At 32.2% G+C, this 24,331-nt stretch overlaps 3 protein-coding genes across 5 annotated transcripts; all 3 read right to left on the bottom strand.

The window, feature by feature from the left end:
* Nucleotides 1-1,297: 1,297 nt before the first annotated feature.
* Nucleotides 1,298-5,458, bottom strand: LOC107429900 (tubulin beta chain). The gene is made up of 4 exons (XM_048463762.2): nucleotides 4,818-5,458; nucleotides 2,982-3,410; nucleotides 2,554-2,823; nucleotides 1,298-2,239 (listed from the first exon to the last, which is right to left on the bottom strand). Exons 1-4 carry the CDS (start codon nucleotides 4,888-4,890, stop codon nucleotides 1,566-1,568), a joined length of 1,446 nt encoding a protein of 481 aa, XP_048319719.2. The 5' UTR covers nucleotides 4,891-5,458; the 3' UTR covers nucleotides 1,298-1,565.
* Nucleotides 5,459-6,311: 853 nt separating this feature from the next.
* On the bottom strand, nucleotides 6,312-13,131 carry LOC107429899 (glutamate--cysteine ligase, chloroplastic). 2 transcript variants are annotated; one of them, XM_016040671.4, is made up of 16 exons: nucleotides 12,880-13,126; nucleotides 11,818-12,163; nucleotides 11,379-11,529; nucleotides 11,052-11,159; nucleotides 10,706-10,798; nucleotides 10,190-10,273; nucleotides 9,980-10,048; nucleotides 9,832-9,902; nucleotides 9,671-9,739; nucleotides 9,452-9,545; nucleotides 9,225-9,314; nucleotides 9,062-9,142; nucleotides 8,688-8,780; nucleotides 7,839-7,919; nucleotides 7,695-7,764; nucleotides 6,312-6,628 (listed from the first exon to the last, which is right to left on the bottom strand). In XM_016040671.4, the coding sequence occupies exons 2-16, from the start codon at nucleotides 12,153-12,155 to the stop codon at nucleotides 6,540-6,542; spliced, it is 1,581 nt and encodes a 526-aa protein (XP_015896157.3). In that variant the 5' UTR covers nucleotides 12,156-12,163; nucleotides 12,880-13,126; the 3' UTR covers nucleotides 6,312-6,539. The 2 variants fall into 2 exon arrangements, 1 of the variants encoding a protein (XP_015896157.3); XR_007237929.2 differs by lacking the exons at nucleotides 6,312-6,628; nucleotides 7,695-7,764 and having other exon boundaries at nucleotides 8,878-9,142; nucleotides 12,880-13,131.
* A 3,742-nt stretch (nucleotides 13,132-16,873) lies between these two features.
* On the bottom strand, nucleotides 16,874-19,800 carry LOC107429884 (RNA polymerase I termination factor). 2 transcript variants are annotated; one of them, XM_048464336.2, is made up of 2 exons: nucleotides 19,501-19,800; nucleotides 16,874-19,195 (listed from the first exon to the last, which is right to left on the bottom strand). In XM_048464336.2, the coding sequence occupies exon 2, from the start codon at nucleotides 19,122-19,124 to the stop codon at nucleotides 17,049-17,051; it is 2,076 nt and encodes a 691-aa protein (XP_048320293.1). In that variant the 5' UTR covers nucleotides 19,125-19,195; nucleotides 19,501-19,800; the 3' UTR covers nucleotides 16,874-17,048. The 2 variants fall into 2 exon arrangements, with proteins under 2 accessions (XP_048320293.1, XP_015896127.2); XM_016040641.4 differs by having other exon boundaries at nucleotides 16,874-19,172; nucleotides 19,501-19,799.
* Between the last annotated feature and the right edge of the window lie 4,531 nt (nucleotides 19,801-24,331).

Consider the following 24,331-nt stretch of genomic DNA (forward strand, 5'->3'; position numbering starts at 1 on the left):
TCTGCTCTTGCATCAACTTTCTTCTTAAAAAACTGCAGCTGCAATATCATTGAAGACTAAAATTTCTATGTTGTTGGTTAAGTTGACAATGAATTGATCATATGAATCAGGTAGACTTTGAAGTAGAATTTCATCTCATTCACCCCTGTATATGTTATGCCCCATTGTTGTGAGTTGTAAAAATAACGTATTGAGGGTGTTGATGTGGTCAATCACAGTAGTTAACTCCATCATCTGAACAGTATAAAGCTTCTCTTTAAGAATATTTTATTGTGTAGTGATTTGGTCTCGTACAATTTTGTCAAAGTATCGCATATCTTTTTTGCTGTCTTTTTCTCCACTACACTTGGCAATACCTCATCGGCTAATGCTAAGTGTAGATTAGCAATAGCATTGCCATCCATCTCATTCCACTTGCCATCATCAAGGATTTCTGCTGGCCTATGTTCAATTGCTGCCAAGTAGTTATCTTTTCTCAAATCTACTTTTATTCTTATTTTCCACAATGAAAAATTATTCCTATAAACTTTTCTATTTTGTACTTCGCCGCCATTATTAAAGGTGTCTCTTTTCCACTAACTAAATCTGACTATAGCACGAAAAACTGGCTATGAACTTGGCTTTGATACAACTATTAGAATATTATGGTATGGGACACACAATGACAGCTAAAGTAGAAATTATAAAAATGAAAAATTTGTAAGAAAAATACTCAAATAAAATACACGCAAAGCAATAGGCAATTGTAGAAGGATTTTATTATAGCAAAAGAATATAATAATTTCTCTTTGAAATAACGAAAGCATAATTGACGATACCCTCTCTCTTATAATAGGAGAAAACACATATTTTCTTTTACAAAGGAAGATACAAGTATTTAGGAAAAACCCTTTTAAAATTCTCTTTCTGATACTCTCATTCTTTCTCTCTATTTCTAAGTATTTCTCACAAAAAAAAAAAAAAAATGGAATGAATTTGCAAGTTGCGGAGATGCATAAGGCGGTAGAAACTGGCGGTGGAGTGTTTAAATTGAAGTTGTATTCTCTTGTTCCAAGCTGTCATGACAGCTTGATTTTATTTATTTATTTTTATTAATTACCAGCCTTCCCACTGCCTTAATCAAAGGCTTAATGGTTAAGGAAAAGTGGCTTTACCACCACAATATTGTCTTTCCAATATAATTCTTAGGGTACATAATGTTATAATTGTTTAATTTAATATACTTTTCATCCTTTTGTTTTTAATCTACGTGTTCATTTCTAATGTATCTCTAAAATATCTAAATGAAATATATAAATTGCAAGCATATCAAATGAAGAACTTAAGATAATTATAATATGAAATTACACTCATAGGTAGATATATTATGATGATCATAAATTCCTCACAACATATAAGTAAGAATGCCAATTGATCAACATAAAATCCCTTTATTCACAACCTCATCAAGCACAAAAGAATGTAAATCCAACCCCCATATTTTCTGCTATATACACATACACACATAATATATATATATATATATATATATATGCATATATAAACAAAAATCAAAAGCTTTTTCTTCAATTCTCCAGCAACTCTCCTTCATCATCATACTCTCCATCATCCTCTGCCACAGCATCTTGATATTGCTGGTACTCGGAGACCAAGTCATTCATATTACTCTCTGCTTCTGTAAACTCCATCTCATCCATTCCTTCACCTGTATACCAATGCAAGAAAGCCTTCCTCCTAAACATGACAGTGAACTGCTCAGAGACCCTCCTGAACATCTCTTGAATGGATGTGGAATTCCCCATGAATGTGGAAGACATGGACAATCCAGTTGGAGGAATGTCACAGACACTTGATTTAACATTGTTTGGAATCCATTCAACAAAGTAAGACGAGTTCTTGTTCTGCACATTGATCATTTGCTCATCAACCTCTTTTGTGCTCATTTTGCCACGGAACATGGCAGAGGCAGTGAGGTAGCGGCCATGGCGGGGATCGGCGGCGCACATCATGTTCTTAGCATCCCACATTTGCTGTGTGAGCTCAGGGATGGTGAGAGCTCTGTAGTGTTGGGAGCCACGGGAGGTCAAAGGTGCAAAACCAACCATGAAGAAGTGGAGGCGTGGGAAAGGGATGAGGTTCACTGCTAGCTTTCGGAGGTCGGAGTTGAGTTGGCCAGGGAAACGGAGACAACATGTTACTCCACTCATGGTTGTTGATATCAAATGGTTCAGATCTCCAACTGCAAATTCAACACCAAAATTCACACCAAAAAAAAAAAAAAAAAAAAAAATTATTTCCTCATCTTATTATGTTAGTTTTAGAACTTCTATTTTTTTTTTTTTTTAACCAATACTTTGTATACCGGCTGATAGTAAGCAAATAAAATAATGTATATAAGCAATAAGATTCATGGTTGAGTTGGATAGTTTCTATTTGCATGGTTGGATAGAGTTGGATTATTCTAACATAGGACCTAATTTTCAGGATTAGGAAAAGAAAAAAAAAAAAAAATTGCAAATAAAGTGGGGAAAAAAATAAATAAATAAGACTAACAACTAGGGTTGGTGAGCTTGAGAGTTCTGAAGCAGATATCGTAGAGAGCTTCATTGTCAAGGACCATACACTCATCAGCATTTTCAACCAGCTGATGAACAGAGAGTGTGGCATTGTAGGGCTCAACCACAGTGTCAGAGACCTTAGGGGATGGAAACACAGAGAAAGTCATCATCATCCTATCAGGATATTCTTCTCTGATCTTTGATATCAACAAGGTCCCCATTCCAGACCCAGTTCCACCTCCCAAAGAATGGCAAATCTGAAACCCTGTCAAATACAAAGACAACAAATAAATAATTACATAAACGCATTTCAGAATTTCAACAGAGCATGTTATATACAAGAAAAGAACAATGATCTATTTGCGTCATGCAAATGAAAAAAAAAAAATTGAATCTTTTTCTTGTATACATTTATATATATACCTTGTAGGCAATCACAGTTCTCTGCTTCTTTTCGAACAACATCAAGAACAGAATCAATCAGTTCAGCACCTTCGGTATAATGGCCTTTAGCCCAATTGTTTCCAGCTCCATTCTGACCAAACACAAAATTATCAGGCCTGAATATTTTCCCATAAGGACCTGTACGCAAGCTGTCCATGGTACCTGGTTCGAGGTCCATTAAGACTGCTCTAGGTACATATCTACCACCACTTGCTTCATTGTAGTAAACATTCACTCTCTCAAGTTGAAGATGTGAATCACCTACATAGTTTCCAGTGGGGTCAATTCCATGTTCATCACAAACAACCTCCCAGAATTTGCTACCAATTTGGTTGCCGCATTGCCCAGCTTGAATATGGAGGATTTCTCTCATTTCTCTCCTCGTCTTTTTGGATTTTCTTTGATTCTCTAGAACCAACGGAAAAAAAGGAAAGGTTGAGAAATGTGATGTTATGGGGCAAGAAAGGATGCAGTATTGATGGGGTTTTTGTAGTTGCACTTAAAAACGAATAAAGAGAGGAAAATTTTAAAGCTTGGATGAGATTGATATTTTTTTTCCTGTCTTTCTAGAATAATAATAATAAAGTTTTCAATTAATAATTTCATATGGGTTTGTTTTTAGATGGAAGGTATGTCAAACTCCAACAATGAGTTGTGAGCTGGATATGGATGGTGACAACAAGATGCACACTTAGTTCTTCTGGCTTGTTTCTATCAAAATTTACCAACCAATCCCTTCCAATTTGATATCCCATCTGTCATTAAGATTCCAAAAATGCCATTTCTTTAGTTGGTGATCTGGCTTTTCCTTACTATACCCCAAGGACTTTTATTTATTTTTCATATGTAAATCTACATATTGATTTCTTATTATTATTATTATTATTATTGTTTTTTGTTTTTTGGAAAAATATCCAACATGTAGCAATAGGTTGCTCCCACTTTTGGATCTACTTTTTTTGTACTTGTAATATTTTCTCAACTCTAGTTTTACAATAAGTACACTAATATCATATTCATAAAGCTATCTGGTTGGTTTTCAGAGAGTTTAGGTGAGCTGTTAATATATAGTAATTAATTAAATAAATGATTGGACCTATTACCCACAAAGTGTACATGAAGAAAATGCTAATAACAAAAGAAGATTTAGCATTCCTTTCAGCATCAATTATAAAAAGGCAAAGAATTATGATATAGAAAATTGAATGGCAAAAAGTATTTATAGTTGATGGAATGCAACAGTTAATTATTATCATGTGGGAGTGTTAGAACTAATTTGATGAAAGTGGGTATATGAATTTGATATTATGCTGTCTTTTAATACTTCATACGAATATACAAATTACATGATAGTAAAATACACACATTCCTCCAATAGCATAAGAATTTAGACTAAAGTAAGAAAAAACCCATATTCCAACTGCTAAAAATTTTCAATAAAGAAATACAAAATAACTTGGAATTTTGTCGGTCAAAAGTGTTGGAGATAAGGTGGTTATACCATAACAATCATGATCATGTGATTGTGTGAATGAGAATTGAAAATCAAGTTAGGTAAACTGGGGGGATATAATTACATGGGATGCATGAATATAAAACCCATGGAGAAGCAAGAGATGCGAGAGGTAGGAAGATGCCATTATTGGAGGCATGAGATATCCCTGTCCGATTGTCTCTATTTGAACCTTTCTCTCCAGCACCTCACGAGGGCAATTGGAATCCAATGTAGAACATACGTATATATATATATATATATACACATATATATATCCCATTTATTTAGTAGCAGTAGAGGAGAAAGGAATAGAATCCTACCAGTACAAAATTTCCAATCTCCGCAACCTTGATCTGCATTTTTCACTTGGGCTTTAATACGCTCACATACCATTAGCTGCTAGAAGTGATATAGAAAGTCCATGTAACTAAGTCCACGGGGTAGTTTAATGGCAAAATTACTCTTTTTTTTTTTTTTTGACAAAAGTCTAGAGTTTGAATCCCTCCACCTGAAGATTAAAAAAAAGAAAAAGTGTATTTAACTAATATTTCCTAAATCATCAACAAATGAAATAAATTAAAGAGGAAAAAAAGATAAAAGAAAAAGGTGGAATTATGTTGAGATATTTTTGAGAGATAATAATGTGACATATGTGTTTCCACAGACTGGTGGTGTTAGAGCATAGTTTTCAATGCATGGAGAAAAAGAGTAAGATGACTTGTCAACATCCAAATTATCACCACATAATGCTGGGATGTTCCCTTCACAGCAGCCACTAGCACCATCATTTCAGTCACAGATGCATTCTATGCACCTAACCCTAAACGTCTCCATCTTCATCTCTCTCAAGTAGCAATTGTTCTTTACCCCAATATTTCGCTTATTGACTATCCAAATTGAGCATATACAGCCAGATTTACAGCAATATTTTGAGTAACTTGTTTGCATATATATAATAGATATAAGTTTTACCACGCATAAGCACAATCCATAGTCCTATTAGGACAATTTAATAACTCAGATAATGATTTTAAATTGAAACTTTCATATAAAAAATTATATATATATATATATATATATATGATTTTTCTTCTATGCAGAAAAATGTGTAAATAAAAATATACATTGTTTCGTACAAAATTTTGTTTAAAATTCTCAGATGAGAAAATTACCCTACAGATGTATATTTGCTTGAAGCACATATCTCTACAGCATGTTTGAAGCACACGCAATATATATATTAGTGGATACATGTCTCTACAGCATGTTGTCATTACAACATTTCTGCGAGGGAAACAAGGGCACATGGCACATGTTGATAGCCACATGACTTCAGCATGGAACCCAACAAAATATGATATATAGGCAGCAGCCTAATATCCCAACGTTATATCATATAAATATGAAAGGAAACAAAATAACAAAATTTTTTTTTGAGGGGATAAGCATGGTGAGGCAGATACAAGGCACAAATGAAAGAAAATATTTTCTCTGTTTCTAAGTTTAATTGGAGAATTTTAAGTAAAAAGAAGAAATAACATATAAACCATTAATACGCATTTTCTCAACTTCTCTGGTTTAATGAATACTATTTTCTTCTTGTCCAAAACTTTTTGCTGCAATACCTCATGATCATTGGGAAAGAAGACACCAATGGAACATGCAAATTGAATGGGAGATGGAAATTGAAAATTTCATATTAGTTCTGTCAAATTTGATGCAGAGCAAAGAGGATTGAGGTAGATCTTTACTCAAACAAAAGTCCAAGAAGAAGAGGTCCTTATGTTTTAAGAATATAAAAAAAAGTATCGATATATTTAATTTTTTTTATTTTTTTATTTTTATTTATTTTTTTTTCCTTGGGTACCCTTCTTTGAGAATCACATGAGAAGTCCCATCCCAAAGATTTACATCACAATTTATTCCCGTGAGATGTAGTGTGTAACCACAAGTTGAGATACGCTAAGAAAACAGAAGCCAGGATTACACCTGAAGGATCAATGAGGTTTACACACAAAAACAAAAGATTCTGATTCACCACCTTAGTAGAGTAGCTCCTCAAACACAGGATCTATATTTTGTCCCCATTTCCCATTATACAACTCCAGTAGCTTCTCAGCGGGTGTTACACCTATATAATAAACATAAAATTCATCACTGTTTCGTATTTAAAAAACTTATCTCATCAAACACGTATATAAAAAAATTTATATATTAGTGGTTTCTATATAAAGCAACTGATATTGGCCATACAAAAATGTTCTCTAAAAGGGAAATCTACTCCAATTTGTCCATAGTGCATAATCATTCTATATGGCAATTGGCAAAGATCATCTTTAAATATACTAAAGCCTAATATTTTTACTTCCCTTCTTCAGTATATTTAGGCACTGGTAGCAAGAACTCAAGTCTAAATGTCAGTTAAAAGAAGCTGCTATATTCTTGGTCTTAAACTGGCAACTTTCGAAACTGAAACTTTTTGTTCTTTTCGCAGAGGGAAGAGAAGGGTGAGGGGTTGTTTTGTTCAATTAAAGAAATTCATATTTTCCACTTCATATGCTAATTTACATTCTGTATTGCAGTTAGCTATAAATCCAGTTTTCCATAATTCAGTTTCAAATGATACCAGTGATGTTTGTGCTGTAAGCGACTTTCATTTCCTTGTGCAACAAACGTTTTCGTTACAACCTTAATTTCTGACTTATATGGCGATTAATTTGGTTTTTCATCTACTTCGATGTTTTTTATTCATTTATTTTCAAACAAACTGAATACTTTTCCTTTCATTTCCTAAGGGTTTCAAAGTCATTCATCGAAATGCTAATCTACTTTAAAAATGCAACTAAACAATTAATACCTCTTCTCTCATTCAGCGGATACAGCTTGTGAATAAAGTAAAATTTATGCTTACCAGAATTTCATTAGGAAGCATACACTAGTTATATATTTCCCCTAAAATAAATATTTTAACTTTCAAATAGCTAAGATTAGCTAAACACTGATAAAATCTCTATGATATCCTGAAATGGTCTGGTCCATAGGCTCACAGCATAGCATAGGTGTATCTGAGTGTGTGTGGAGAGGTGCTTCCAGCAGGATTTTTTTCTTTTATTTATTTTTTCTTAAAGCTTTAAGCAACAAATGCTAAACCTTGACAAAATAGATATAACAGCTTAAAATAGCTTCAGTTTACTTACCTGTTCTAACCACCTCGGCCACCTCATTCAAGAAACCTGACTCCTTAAACCCTCTCCGTTCCAGACCATCCTGCAACAGAATGTCATTAACCCAAAAGAAAAATAGATGAGGACGACAGGAGAAAAATCAGCAGTGCAATTTACCTTTGCCAACTTCAAAACATCTTCTGCAACATGGCGGAGCAAGCCATCACGGAATGGTGTCTTTAGACCAGTCACTGGCACCTGATAAAAAAATTTGTAATATAGATAAAATACAAGGAGGATGTAAATGGCCCATACCATTGTTCACTTAAGAAAATCAATACCATGAGCACCAACTTTTTGGATACCAACTGATGTGGTATTTTTTTATTGACATATTCAAGGCTCATTTCCATGTTTATAGGTTCATATTAATTTGTAAACCATTCATCTACTGCCACATCAGTTGGTGTCTCAAGTGTTGGTATCCATAACAGTATTCAAGAGGAAAAAAAAAAAAAAAAAAAGAAATTAGATCACAAAGCGATCCATCTTATACTCCAAAACCACAATAAACTTTTATCATAGTTCATGAATAAGTAATTATATGTAACTACATTGTAAACATTTTGCTGCTTTCACATCCTGTCTTAAAGTTTTCCGAGTGTGAAAAAGGAATGTATAATGCAAATTCATCACCAAAATCCAATTTGGAGGCCACCATAGTAGACCTTCTGTCTTTCTAGCAGCTTACTTTGTGGCTCCATCACTGATGGATCATCTTTATAGCAACAAGTAATAAACCCAACCACCAATAGGTTTGACATGAAACATTAGTCTAGAAACTTAAAATTCTAACCCATTCTAACAATAACCATAAACCAGAATATAAGGCTGTTTATATGCAAATTATTCTAAGGACACATCATTCTGATATCCTGCTTGTAGGATACAACTGGAATTCATGCAAAGGACAACAGAACCAAGGAATGTCAGCACCATATGTAGTAATTGGCACATTAATAATACCTTATTCCTCAACATCTGTCTTTCTTCCTGCATCCAATCTGCTGTCAAGTCTAAAACGTTTTGTAGTGAAACCTCATCATATAATATACCGACCTGACATTGGAAAAAAAAATAATAATAATAACAACAATAATAACAAAAATAAAAAAAAATGAGTTTATGCTTTTCAACTGGAATGGTTCAAACTTACCTGACACCAAGAAAGGAGCATCAGTAAATACATATGGCATAATTAGGTATTCTCCATGTTCATACAAACAACCCAAGGATAGTTTTGAAAAGAAGTAAAGACATGCTTTCATTATGGCTGTTATAAACATGACATAGATGTAACGGATACAGTTACTATGCATAAATACTGAACGGACAACTACCCAAAATGCTGGCAAAGCACATAATCTTCTCCAAGGTCCTCCATCAGCACCCCTCATTTCCAAGTACCTCTTCAGCCTGACCTGAACAGAAGTAACAGATTGAAAAATCAGGCAACAGCACCAAGAAAGCATAACTTTTCAGCAATTAACCACGATTATGAACCTCTGGAAATATTGTTGTCAAATGATTCTCCCAATCGTCTAGAGTTGGGAGTTCTCCTGGAATACAAGGAAGTCTTCCTGCCAAAAAGTCCTGCATGAATACAACCAATAAAATTCAGTGTTCAAACAATCTAAGACCTTGGGATAAGAACTTACAGACAGAGAAAATGTGTACACAGCTACATAAGAAAGCATAAAATTACAAGACTATTAAGGATAGATGAAAACCCGGAAGGTCATTCCAGTACAGTCAATATACTTCTTTTCCCGATACACAAAATACATTGGGACATCAAGAGCATAATCAACATACTGCTCAAACCTGGATAAGAAAACCAACAGAAGTATCATAACTAACCGAACCGACATGTACCATTATGAGATAAATTGAATTTCAAAATTGAATAACAAGCTTTCCATCAAGAAGATTGCAAATCATAGATGTACCCAAATGAGTCGTCAAAAACAAAGGGAAGCATGCCAGTGCGGTTCCTATCAGTGTCTGTCCAAATATGGCTGTAACAAAAGCAGAAAGATCAACAAGGACACCAAGGAAAAATGAAGTGTAAAGAACATAAGACAAACAAAATATTAGAATTTTTAGAAACCTTCTCATGCTAACAAAGCCATTCGGCTTTCCTTCAGTGAATGGAGAATTTGCAAATAGAGCTGTTGCTATCTGTTTCAGTTCTCTATTGGTTAGATTTCATTGTCAGAAAATTTTGAACAAAAACAGAAGGGGCTCAAGTTCCTCACAGGCTGCAAAGCAAGACCAGCACGAAACTTTCTTATCATGTCTGCTTCTGAACTAAAGTCCAAATTAACCTACAGAAGTGAATGTTATTGTACATTAATTTCCTATTGTAACACAAGTTACACATGTTAGATTGGAAGATATATTTCAACAAAACAACGGATATATCATAAACATGAATAACCTAAATAGCATTGTAATAATTATCTTACCTGTACAGTGCATGTCCTAAACATCATATCAAGTCCAAGTGAGCCAACTTTGGGCATGTAATTTTTCATAATCTCATATCTTCCCTGAGCCAATCATTCTGTCAGTTTGAAAGTAAACAAAGTATCCAGTCCCAAAAAAAGTATGAAAATTAGTGTTATTAAAAGGCTGAATTTACGAAATGACAGTCTGAAATTGCAAAGGAATTTAATAGAAGTAGAAATTCCCACAATTAATGCCAATCTTAATCATAAATAAAGAAGTTTAATGCATGAAGAACTATTTTTAGGATCCAACTTCAGTGGCTTTGTACCCAGTCAAATAAAGTGGGTGCAGAAGAAAAATGGTACTGTCTGTCAGAGCCAAATTAACTAATCTAATCAAATACGAATTTTGTTTATAGGACTAAAAAAGGGAAATTTCTTCTTATGCTATCTTAATATTTGTCTTCTTTAACCGGTTATAACACGTGTCATTTACATCCAGTTCAAATGATTTAATAACGGAATAAGCAATACCTTGGGCATCACAGGTATGTCTTTAATTCCCCATTTAGGCTGGAAACCAATTCCCAGAAATCCAATGCCCATTTCCTCGGCTACGGCTTTAACCTAATAAGAATTTTTAGAAAGAAAAAGCATTTAAACACAGATGTGCATTTATAGTTATTGTATGAAAAGTGCAGGTGCACGTGCATGAGTGAGAGGGAGAAGAATATACAAGAGACACCAAAAATAAGTAGTTCATTGATGCTGAAATGCCGTAAGCAGAGACTGAACAGCAAGATCTAGTAGCCCATAAGTATTGTACAAGTTACACAACAAGCTTGCATGCATATGCTAGTACATAATTGTTTCAACTGACCTGATAAAGGTGAGAGTTAACTTCAGCACAAGTTTGATGTAACGTTTCAAGAGGAGCACCACTAAGCTCAAACTGACCACCTGGCTCCAGTGATATGCTTTGCTTGCCCTGGCCATAATTTTATATTACTTTTCGAAATTTACCAGCCATAAATGACAAAAGGTTTCTTGATAGTTGCTTTGATAATGGACAAGAATGTCCCTAAAAAATAACTTGCAAATATTATCATAACTATGTAGGAAACAAAGCTCACAACCTACAGTAGATAGATGATAGATAGGAAGATTGTATAGAGAGAGTGCCAAAAAGAAGAAGATAGTTATTTACCTGCTTGAGTCCAATAATGTATTCACCCTCCATTATTTTATCCCAATCAAATCTCTCAGCAATTCCATTGAGCAAATCTGCTATTTGTTCATATCTCATTGGCCGTAAAGTTCCAAACTCAAAACCAAATTTCTCATGTTCTGTACCTATTCTGCAATTTTGACAGGATAAACTATTTCAAGAAAAGAAGATGGGCAGCTGACAGATGCAAGAAGAAGATTCTCCATTTCACAATAACTTTTACATGGAAAAACTTTAGGAATGGAAAAAAGAGGCTTCAGGTATTACAGTTGAATAAATAACGAAAAGAAAATGTACTTAATCAACACATAGATATACAAAAATTAAAATAAAATAAAAAGATTGAAATTCAAATTCAAATTCAAATTTGAATTCATAAAAGTTTGTTCAATCTAACATCAGGAGTTGAGAATTGTACCTCCATTTCTCCTTAGGCTTGCATCCAGATGCCAAGTACCCTACAAGATCCTCTTTTGTCAGGGGCTTTGTGGCAACTACAGCATCTTCTGTTGGAGGACTTGCACCAACAATCACACTATGCCCTCGTTTCCACCCTGCCCCTCCACAGTTTATATGCAAAATATGCGACTTCTTGGCAGAATTATATGATAAGGATGAGCAACCAACAAAGTTTCCCTTCATCTTGTATGCATCCACATTGTTTACCATACTCAAAATCACATTCTGTCCATACTCACTCCGAATTATCTTGGTTCGGAAGCAGTGCAATGAACCTGTCCGTGATATGAGCGCCATGTGGGGCCCTGGGATGTTCATATGCAACCGCTCAATCAAATATGTCTAATGCCTATAACAATTCAAATGGTTCTCCATGATATATCACTTACTATCTAACTCAGAAGTCCACAATATTCTATAGAAATGTCCTCTGCATTGGACATAGATTTTTTTTTTTGTTTTTTTTTTTTTTTTTTAAAGGGATCCCTTGGTTTTTATTATTTAAATACTCCCCATAATGATTATTTCACTGCAATTGGCCTACTCATAACAGGATATTCCAATACAAAATTCAACGTGACATAACCACCATCCACATTCTACCAACAACTTGCAAAGCTTACAAGATTGAATTTACCAAATTTAACAACAAATACAAAACCATCTACCCACCCATGATCAATAAACATGCTTAATCAACACAAAATGATAACATCCAACTTATGAAAAACAAAAACAAAGAAAACAAAGAAAAACGAAAAAAAAAAGAAGCAAAATTAAAAAACCTATAGAGACTGAAAGAGAATCAGCACGGGAATGAAAAACTTAAATTCAATTAACAAATCCCAATAAAGTGTTTCCCACAAAGCTTTGGAAATAACGAAACAACCATGATGATGAAAATTAAGACATAAAAAAGAAAAAGAAAAAAAAAGAAAAATCATAATCAAAACTTTTTGTTTCGCTTAGTCAAGCTAAGACTGAAAACAAAGATGAAACTACATAGATATAGAAGGATTACCTGGTAAAGCAAAAATAGAACCAAAATTGGACGCCTTTTTTTATTTTTTATTTTTGGGGTCTTTGGAGATGCTGACTAGGGTTTTTGCTAACCCTTTTTCTGGTTGAAGGAGAAATTTGAGAAAGACTAGAGAGAGAGAGAGAGGGGTTTGTTTTCTCAGTGCTGATGAAAAGGAACAGACAGAGAGGGCACAGTGAGGACGATAATTATACAGTGCGGCACATGTTTTCTTCTCGTGTCCACTTGTCCTCGCTGTTGACACGTCAGTTTTCCTTGGGAACTCAATCCCATTCCTTTTATATATATATATATATATTATTGATTTTTTATTAGTAACTTTTTTTCTTTTTATTTTTCTTTTTGTTGATTCCTAATGATTATGCTGTCCTAAAACATTAAATATTTAACCTTTTTTTTTGCTTGTTAAAGTTTGATAAATTAATTATAAAAAAGACTAACTTTTTTTTTTTTTCCTTTATTCTCTTATTCCAAAGGACTTTCATATCCAATTTTCTATAAGTAAATTTTCTCTCTTTTTTTTTTTTAACACTTTAGACAACTAATAAATCCTCATGATAAAAAAAAAAAATCATATAGCTTCTGAACTATTTATTTTTACATGTTCATTAAATAAATTTTTGATATATAATAAAAAATAATATAATTTTAAAATGATTGATATGATTTAATGTTTTGAAATTTTTATTATTGATTTTGCCACGTATTAAAATGTTTATAGAAAAACCATATAGGGATAGGTGATCTAGGATTCATTTGATTTGATTTTATTGAATATAATAATTAATTAAAAGAAATAAACAATTCTAACATTAGAAAATACTAAATGATACTTTTTTTAAGGTGGGGGAATTCAAACTTAATTTTATTGATTGAGAAAAGATGTAATATTATTAATTGATAAATTAAAACAACTAATTACCATAAATTCAATCAAATAACAAATTAAGCTAAATCTTTTTGTTATTGGAAAACATCATTTTAAATGTATATATATATATATATATATAGAGAGAGAGAGAGATATACATTATATATAATTTGAAATAAAATATATGCGTGTATGGTTGCTAGACAACATCTTTCTATTTTTAAATTATACTGTTCTGACAATTTTCTTTTTTGTAGATCCCGGGCAGGCAACCAACATAAAAGAAAATAGATTTATTACTCTTATTGTACGAATGGTGTATTTGTAGTGCATTTTCATAAGAACTTTTATTCTAGTAATGCTTTCAAGTCTTTAGCACTTTTATCAAATAGCACCTCATAAAAAATCAATTAAATGTGTTGGTTAAAAATTGTAAAAAGCACCTTTAAAAGTAAAACAAGAAATTTTAGATATTTGATACATTAATTAAAACACCAAGCACTTTTTGTTTGGAAAGAAACCTTTTTTTTTTTTTTCCCATCTAAAAAGGCACTACCACTAACAAAAAACAAAAATAAGAAAGGGGATAATGGATATTTAATTTATGAGAAAAATGTCATTTTCTCAAAAACAATGAGTATTCTTTAAAAATTTATGAATCTCATTGCACAATTATAATTAGAAATTTAATATTCGTTATTATTGATCTATTATCAATGCACAAAACAGCTTATGTGATAATTGAATTGATAAATATTATATATGTTTATTTTCTCATATAAATTTGTAATTTTGATGGTTTATTATTACATTTATAGGGCAACGTAATGATAATATTTATCGTCTTTCTTATATAAAGTTTTAAATTTAAATAACTCGAATGATAAAAAGAATTGTTTACAGTCTTGTTTTTATTTAATTAAAATTTTTATTATTATTATATTTTACAATTGATAAGGACGATGATAAAAAAAAATTAGATTTTCTTTGATATAATTTATGTTTATATGTTTTTGCTTCTTTAGCATAGTTTATGTTTATATATTTTTGCTTTTTTAAAAGTATTTTTTAATAAAATTATTTTTTTATTAATTTTTATAAAAAATATTTTTAAAAATAAAAAAGATATTTTTAAAAAATTATCTGAAAACATTTTTAAAAACAACTTCTAAACTTCAAAAGCATTTTTGACTTTTCAGAACCTATATTAAACTGAGTAGTGAGGTAATTGATTACGGCATGAGGCACTATCAGGATTTTATAAGATGCCAACCGAGAAAATTCAGTTTAGAAAGGTTCTCTTTCAACTCGAAGTGGAATCCGAATGTCAAATAAAATTGTACGCTTAATTTTTCTTACTTTTATTAAACAATAAAGTATTTAGAGTCCCACAAAATGGGTTGGGTTGCTTTCCGTCTATGTCGCTGATTGAATTTTGAACCATAAATTAAAATATTTCTAAGTTGTGGATTTTCTAACTTAAAAAATAGTTATAGTTCACTATTTTTAATGATAAACCAATTAATTAATCTACCCTAAAGAATTCTGAGAATTTTATTTGCTAAAACAATTTCCTTTTTTTTTTTTTTTTTTTTTGGGTTGTTGTGGAGACAGTCTTATTGTAACATTTGCACTTTTCCATATGTGAAATAATGGATTCGAATAACCATAATTATTATTAAAAAAAAAAAAAACTATTTTCGTCAAAGTCAAATTTGTTTCAAACTCTAAAAATTCAAATGTTTGTACCGTAACGGTTTTAAAGAACAAATAATCCTCCAATTATTTTTTTTTTTATAAATTATCTAAATATAAATAATCTATTTTTTCTTTCTTTCTCATATGATTCGATCTCGTACTCAAGAATAATCCTCAAATTATGAAATAATTATTAATTATTTTGAAATAATAATAAAAAACAATTCTTACATGGCCAAGGGCCAATGTTTTAGAAAATAATTCAAGAATAATTTATGTATTTAAATTAGCAATTTCAAGGAAAAAAATGATAAATATATAGTTTTTGATATCAAAAGATGAGAATTCAAATATTAACTTTGCTATTAGACTTTTTTTTAACCAAAAAAAAAAAAAAATCTTTGACTAGTAGACTATTTTCGAGGCATAAAATACATATATATATATATATATATATATAGTGAGACCTTGTTGCTATCATGATGGCATTATCTGATGTGTAATTAAGAATTGGAACATGAATGAGATTACGTGCACGTTTTGTTGGTCCCATGCGACACAGATTTGGAGGCTTCTATGTTAGTGAGTTTGTAATCAACAAGGCAGAGTAAGTTAATTTGTGCATTTTTTTTCCTATGACAGAGACATCGCAATCATAGAATGTCCTCCAAAATGCTTTGGGGAGCATTTCGCTTCTTCAGAATCTCAGCAGCTTCACCATCAAATCCAACTACCTCTTTCAAATTTTTTTTTTTTTTAATAACAGTTTTTAAATTTTGTGCTAAATTATTTATTTGATTTATTAACATTTATGCCTGAAATACATTCTTAGTCAGAAGGAATAAATTATTGAAAGACAAAGAAAGACCCAATCGTTATTATTATTATTATTATTATTTATAATAAACAATTTTGTTCAGTTTTATTTGTTGATAGTGGTACAAGTTATACGTAAAAGATACAGTTTTTGTTTTCGTTTTATTTTTTTCTTTTTTGATAAAGCAATATATACAGATAAAGATAATCAAATTTATCAATATTGTTAAAGTTGCAAAAATATTTATCAAATGATGTAGTGAAAAATATGATGATATTTAATTGGTTAATTTAAATAATATATTAAAAAGTGAGATTACCTGTAGCAAGACTGTAAAATTATTATGCGTCCCCTAAAAGAGATGGAGCATGGAATTTAAAGTTCTTGACAAAATGACACTAAATTTGACAAATTTTTATATCAATCAAAGTTATTGCAAAATATGGAGGAAATTGCCCCTGTTTTCGAAATGTCATATAAAATCCTGTTTTCCGGCTAAAGTAAAAATACAAAGTTTTGGCCAACTTAGATCCAAACTGAAAAAGAACAGAGAAGAAGAAGAAGAAAAAGAAGAAGCAAAGTTAACAATATGAAAATTAAACAAACATGTATCAATATTAAAAAAGATCTGTCACCTTGCGCTAGAACTTTGAGATTACAATCTTGATTGCCATGCAATTACCTGTGCAAAGAGGCCCTAAACTTTCTTCACTACAGATCCAAATCAAATAAGACCATATGCCATCGAAACACTTTAGAATAAATTCAATCAACTATAGGTTTGCTATTATACACCTCCCTCGCTTCCAGTACATCAAGACAATAACGTTTTGTTAAAACTTCAACTTGGTCAGCAAATGACTTGTTCCCATGTTCACCAATATGTTTGACCATTTGATTCCATCTCTTTCGACATAGATCTCCAGATCTATGCTCCAGCAACTCATCCCACTCCACATCCTCCATGGAGGTAGCATCCAAGCTCGACAGAGCATCAACGAGACGATAATCATCAGTATCATTCCATATTCCTTCAGCTGCCATTGGCGATCCTAACTGGCTGTACCACTTCACGCAGCAGGCAGCATTGTTTCTGGTGGAGAGCTTCTCACTAATTGCTTCCCAGGAAATAGCATCTCGCAACATGCCATGCTTAGATTTTCTTTCTTCAAAAGCTCTCATACGCAGATCCATGTTTACCAAATCAAACAAATTCTGGTACTCCTCTTGAGACCACTGACCTTTCTTTAAATTGGCCGGCTTAATTCTGCGAAAAGTATCCTTGACATGAATTCTATGTTTATTAAGTGCATCAGCCAACATCCTCCAATTTGGTCCATGTTTCTCGTGGAACCTTTGAATAAGTTCAATTTCTTCAGCGGTCCATTTACGATCTTCTCCTCTTTCAAGCAAATTGCGGGCTCGATGATATACGCTTTCATGAGTCCTCCAAGGTAAGGCTGCCGCTATGTCCTTCCAACAACCTCTCACTTCAGGGCGTTTTTTACAGTGGAGAATGATGTCCTTGCCATCATCACCTAAGCCATGTTCTTTTATGTATTTATTAACTGCTTTCAGAATCATCTTATCTTCTTTCGGGGAATACCGCTTACCTTGTATTAATACATCTCCGTTATAATCAGTTTCATCACCTGAAGAATCAGATGATGAAGAAAACTCCACATTTTCAGCATCATTTCCACCACGAGGAGAATTACATGATGAAAACACCTCCACATTTTCAGCAAAAGTTACTCTTTTAGATGATCCTTCGAGTGCTGCATTTTCAGAAATTGTAGACATCCCAACACCATTTTTGGTTTTCTTTTTTCCTTTACACACACTGCCATCTGAAACTTGTTTATCTCCCTTAAAATTATTCTTCTTGTCCTTGCTGCCATGTTTATCTGACTTTGCCTTTTTGGCTTTGTATCCATCTTCTGCATTAACAACATCTGCAATGCAGCTCTGAATCAAACCTACATTAACTTCATTTTCGACATTCCTACCATCTTGAATTCCAAAATTTTCATCGTCCAGTTTCTCAGCCACAGCATCCTGCAATCCAGCTGCTGAATCATTTTCCTGGTATTTCTTCTTCGTCTTCTTCTTCTCCTTATGTGCAAACTCACTCTTTTTTGTGATTCTCTCATCTGACTTCTCCATTTCTATTCCATCACTTTTTAGTCCACCTGCCAGATCACCATCCAACTTCTCCTTCTTCCTTTTCTTCCTATTTCTTTTGCCCCTTTCTTCCTCATTGTTCATTTCAGCAATGTCCCAACATTCATAGCTATTCTGCCCCTCAGATACCTCACTCATTTTGTTATCCTCAAGTATTTCATCTGAATTCTCCTTCCTCACCAACATGAGCTCTTCCCTGATTTTCCCAGGAGAGTGATTTCTTTCTTTTGTGAGCTTTACCCCATTAGTCACATCGTTCTTCACCACAATATCACCCACTTTCTCCCTCTTCCTCTTTTTATTCATGTTGGCACCTCCTTCCTTTCCATTTGTCTTTGAAGTGTCTCTCTGCCTCTCAACTAGCTCATCCATTGTGTTATCCTCAAAGTATCCATTCAAAGCAGACACACCATTAACCCCATCTTTCTTCTTGTCCTTATGCTTTTTTTTCTTCTCTTTACTTTGTTTCACACCATCTCCTCCCATGTGACTCTCCTTTGAAGCCTCCTTAACTTCATCATCTTCCCCGTCAATGCTAACTATCTGTGCCTTCTTCTTAATCCTGAGAAATTCCTCCCCATCTTCTTTAGTTTCAAATTTTGTCTCCTTGTTCATCTCGCTTTTATGCCCTTTTTCTGTATGCACCTTTTTTCCCATGTAGAAGAATTTTTATGCGACTAGAAGCAAATTTGTTGTGCAAATTTACTGGAAACAAGTAAACAGACTCCCTGATTACGCAAATATCAAATAACATCTTCTAAATCAATGAAAATCATATACAAAACTATCTCCGAAAATGTTTTTAAGCTCAAAATATTTTAGAAGCAGCAAAATTTAAAATCTATAAACACAAAATTAGTTCTTAAATATTTTTAATTGCTAAACTATAAGGAGAAACGACCCAACTATAATGTGAGAGAATTAAGACATAAAAAATCAAAAATAAAAAATCAAAATCAAAACTTTTTGCTCCGGTTAGTAAAGTTAAAGATTGACAACAACGACGAATCTGCATAATAAATATGAAGAATACCTGGTACCGCAAAAATTGAACCAAAATTGAAAGCGTTTTCGGGTCTTTGGAGATGCTGACTAGGGTTTTTGCTAACCCCTTTTTTTTCTGGTTGAAAGAAAAAATCGAGAGAGGGAAAAAGATAAGAAAGATGACCGGACGGAACCGGAAAAAGAGGTTGATAATGCCTTCGGAGTCGGAGGGTCGGGGTTCGGTGGCGGCTCTGTCTGTTCGCCGATGACTGGTTGATGTTGATATGTTTGGGTGACTCGGGTCAGGCCTATCAGTGGCAGTTTTAGAGTTAAACGAAAAAATGTGGTCAAATGTCTCTCCTACCCTTTTAAAATTTAAAACTGGTGCATTTTTTTTTTTTTTTGAAATAAAAAAAATATATTTGTACAAGAATGAATTTGGGCTTCTTTTCAAAGCTTTTTGATTCGTGTGGTTTTAGGTCAAGTTAGATGTTAAATGTAGGTTAATTTCGAGTTTTGTTTGAGGTTTAGATCACGTTAAAATTTATAATCGAGAAAGAAAAAAGATCTTTTTTTTCTTATTCTCAAAAAAAAAAAAAAAATCATGTTAACATTTAACTTAACTGAATTTTTTTATTTATGGATTAATTTCATCCAATTCTTCAATGTCTGATTTGAATATAATTTCATCCTTCTTCATTTTTTTTTTTTTTCATCTTTTAGGTCAATATGACATAGCCTATACTTTTTAGAGCTATTAGTTATAATTTTTAAAACATAAAAGATTAAGTTGAAATTAATAAAATATTCCATTTATTTTTTTTTTTAATATATTATCTAAATTACAAACTATCTAAATTTTTCGTTTTCCAATCGAGAAAAATTTGTGCGTTTATAAACATAAATAAAGATGTTCAACCACTGGAGCTAACCCGTTTTGTTCCATTTATTTACTTTAAATATAAATATATATATATATATATATATATATATATATATATTAAATTTATTTTGAGAATACACAAGTTATAAAGTAGGTAATTAGATTTTTTTTTATGGAATAATCCCGATAATTAAGATAACAATGAAATCGTTGTTAAGGCCCTAGTGCTTGCTTTGCTTACCCTGCTCCTCACTGAGACGCTGCAATTATAGTATGTCCTCCTAATGGTTTGGTGAGCATCACCATCTAATTAAACCTTTAAAATACATAGTACAATTTTTCAATTTTGTGTTAAACAATCTATTTGTATATTAGCATTTCTGACTAAAATACATTCTTGGTTAGAAGGAATAAATTATTGAAGATAGAGAAATACTAAAACTTGTTGGATTACCCAATCATTTTTTTTTTAATGCGAATTGATATTTAATGATGAATTTTTTTTATCCAATTCCATTTGTTGATGGAGATTCTCAAACTATTATGTGTTCTCTCAAAGATGGGAGTATATGGAACTTGGTACTTGACAAACAAACTCTAAATTGGCAAAAATTTCATAGCATCAAACAAAGTAAGAGCAAAATTTAAAGGAATATTCCATTGATATGTGTGGTTCTATCTAATAATGGTCGTGGGTCTTTTTGAAATGTCATATGCCAACCTACTTTGAAAGCTCTTGAAACAGCAATATAAATATAACAATTCAATTAAACCAGAAGTATTTCAAACTGTATACAATACAAGATAAAGTTTAATCACACAGGACTACTGCTGAAAACCCTGTTTTCCAGTTATAGCCTAAATCCCAAGTGTTGGCCAGCTTAGTTCGAAACTGAAAAGGAACACAGAAGAAAAAGAAAAGTAACAATCTGAAAATTATCACAAACACCTGGAAAACATATCTGGGATTTGTGTCTATCATATATCAATATTAAGTTGTTACCATGTCTTTGAACTTTGGATTACAATCTTGATTGCTATGAGTAACATATAGACTAAACTTTCTGCACTGTAGATACAAATCAAGCAAGAACATATCCATATGGCATCAAAACTCTTTAAGATAATCTGATCAACTATAAGTTTAGCATTATCCACCTCACTCGCTCCAAGTTCATCAAGACAGTAACGTTTTGTTAAAACTTCCAACTTGGTCAGCAAGACTTAATCGCATTCAACTTGGTCATCAAGACAGTAACGTTTTGTTAATCACATTCACCAATATGTTTGACCATTTGTTTCCATCACTTTTGACACACATCTCTATATCTATGCTCAAGTAAATAATCTCATACCACATATTTCATGCAAGTAGCATACAAGCTTGCAAGAGCATCAACGAGGCGATAGTCATCAGTATCTTTGCATATTGCTTCAGTGGCCATTGGTGATCCTCACTGGCTTCTTCTCCTTCAACGCCAACTTCACCTCTTCCCTGATTTTCCCATCCGAGTGATTTCTTTCTTTTTTGAGCTTTTCCCCATTGGTGGCATTGTTCTTCACCAAAATATCACCCACATTCCCCTTCTTCCTCTTTTTATTCATTTTGGCCCCTCCTTCCTCTGGAGCGTCTCTTTGCCCCTCAATTAGCTCATCCATTGTGTGATCTCTAAGTATTCATTCAAAGAAGATCCATCAAACCCTCATTTTGTTCTTATCCTTATGCTTTATTTATTATTATTATTTTTTTGTCTTCTCTTTTCTTTGTTTTATATCATCTCCTCCCACTAGAATTTCCTTTGACGCCTTCTCAACTTTATCAGCATCCCTATCAATGCTAACCATCTTTGCCTTCTTCTTAACCTTTCAAAATTCCTTAAACACAAAATTGCTTTCCAATATTAACTGAAACCAAGAAAACAGACTACTACTCCATGGTTACTTAAAATGGGAAATAATATCTTCCAAAACCAAACCATAACTACATATAACAATGCTGGGTATTTGGCCAAAAATTTTTTAAGTTCAAAATAAATTAAAAGCAGCAGAATTTACAATCCTTTAATAACACAAAATTCTTTCCTCAATTTCTTTAATTGCTAACAATAAAAGAGAAATCTGAAATCACCACTAGAATTGCATTGATAAATGATGCAATAAATGCGTCGCACAAAACAAACAATGACGTATTACACGGCGTCGCCTAATGTCCTGTTACTAAATCCATAAGACAACAAGAAACGCAGTATGAGAGTCGCCTATATTTTAGTTTTTAGCGATACATATTGACTTTTAGTGATGCATTCTATCAATCCACTTATCACGCATTATTTAGTGATGCTTCACAATAATGTCGCTAAAAATATATTAGCGACTGTTTCATATAGCGTCGCTAAATATATTAGTCACTAATGAGTCGTCTATTTTGCGACGCACTATATAGTCGCCTATTTAGCATTGCATTAATAGAGTTGACTATTTAGCGACGCATTAATCCTATTTAGCGACGTATTAATAGAGTCACCTATTTAGCAACACATCGACACTTTTAGCGACGCATTATTTGTTAATGCGTCGCTAAAAGTGTCGATGTGTCGCTAAATAGGTGACTCTATTAATACGTTGCTAAATTGCGTCGCCCTTTTTTTTCTAATTTTTTTAAATTTTGTGAAAAGTGATTAAAATAGTAAAAATATAAAAATAATTAAAATACAAAAAAATGAAAACTAGCTTCATCCAAAATAATTAGAATACAAAAATTTAAAATAAATAATTTGTCATAACAAATTAATTATCAAATAAATTAAATATCATCTCATTGACATATTTTTACATAATTTGTAAGCTATTGTATTTTTCATAACAAATTAATATTAATTAAACTTCCATGAATGCATACTCATTGAGATGGAAGTTAACGTCTTTTTGTTGACGATATTACACCTTCATATTGCATATGGAAAAATTAAAAAAGTTATTAACACTTATGCAAAATAAATAAAATATTAATCATTATTAAATTTGTAATTTAGTAAATGAAAATTTAAAGAATATTACCGTTGTTCTTAAGATTTGGTGAGGCACATTTCTCCCCTCATAGTCATTACAAACATAGTCACTCTTACATTCATCCTCATTATCATTTTCATCGATACTTGGCAACTATATGAAAAATGAATTGTGAATCATCATAGTATCTCCAAGAACATCTTCTTCAACAAAAGTATGATGTTGTGGTGAAGTTAAAACAATAGACCATTTTGAATCAAGTTGATCTTCAACATAAAATACTTGTTGAACTTAGCAAAATAATGTCAAGCAATATCACAAACAAAATTTCTACAAAAGCAAGATTAATAAAATCCAACGAACCCAATCTGCAGTTAAAATGAAAAAAAAAAAAAAAAAACCCGCCTCATGTCTCCTCCAACCAAAAATAAAAAGAAACTCACCTAAACGGTGGAGACAAAGATAGAAGAAAACCAGAAAATCACGAGGGCGACACAGAAAAATCCAGTTTCTCGGCCAACGACAACATAGGCAAATGAAAAATGAAATCCGAAATATCTATTAGGTAGTATACTTGATGTAGTTTTTTTTTTTAAAAAAAAGGATTCAAAGGAGCGCATAAAAATTTTAAAACGAGCAAAAAATTTTCAAAAAATGGCAAAAACGCGCATTTTCTCCCAATTACATGTTTTTTTCTTTTGATTAATTTTTTATTTTTCATCTACAAATAAAAACTGAAAATATTTCTTAAAAATGCGAAGCAAAATATCGAAGATTACTGTTTATTTTTCTGTTTTTCAAGTACACCTTTATTCTTTATAAAATTTGCATGTCTTTCAAAATTTTTGCTTTTTTTAATTGAGAGAACAGGCGATGCATTCTCTTGAAGAAGGGTAGTCTGTTCTTGAATTTTGGGATCAAGCGACGCATTATGGTCGAAAAGTGTCACCTGTTTCATTTTTTATATTTTCTTTATAATCTTTAAATA

Source organism: Ziziphus jujuba, chromosome 6 (assembly GCF_031755915.1).
Source record: "Ziziphus jujuba cultivar Dongzao chromosome 6, ASM3175591v1".
Classification (NCBI taxonomy): Eukaryota; Viridiplantae; Streptophyta; class Magnoliopsida; order Rosales; family Rhamnaceae; genus Ziziphus; species Ziziphus jujuba.

Bases quoted from the DNA above. Each gene is read 5' to 3' on its own strand.
- LOC107429899 (XM_016040671.4), bottom strand. From the start codon at position 12,155: ATGGCGCTCATATCACGGACAGGTTCATTGCACTGCTTCCGAACCAAG. The intron at 11,530-11,817 runs GTACAATTCTCA...TCAAAATTGCAG, and splicing joins AAGCCTAAGGAGAAATGGAG to AATAGGTACAGAACATGAGA. The intron at 7,765-7,838 runs GTAAATTGCACT...ATTCTGTTGCAG, and splicing joins ATGTTTTGAAGTTGGCAAAG to GATGGTCTGGAACGGAGAGG.
- LOC107429884 (XM_048464336.2), bottom strand. From the start codon at position 19,124: ATGGGAAAAAAGGTGCATACAGAAAAAGGGCATAAAAGCGAGATGAAC.
- LOC107429900 (XM_048463762.2), bottom strand. From the start codon at position 4,890: ATGGTATGTGAGCGTATTAAAGCCCAAGTGAAAAATGCAGATCAAGGT. The intron at 3,411-4,817 runs GTAGGATTCTAT...CGTTGGTTCTAG, and splicing joins AGATTGGAAATTTTGTACTG to AGAATCAAAGAAAATCCAAA. The intron at 2,824-2,981 runs GTATATATATAA...TGTATTTGACAG, and splicing joins GAACTGTGATTGCCTACAAG to GGTTTCAGATTTGCCATTCT.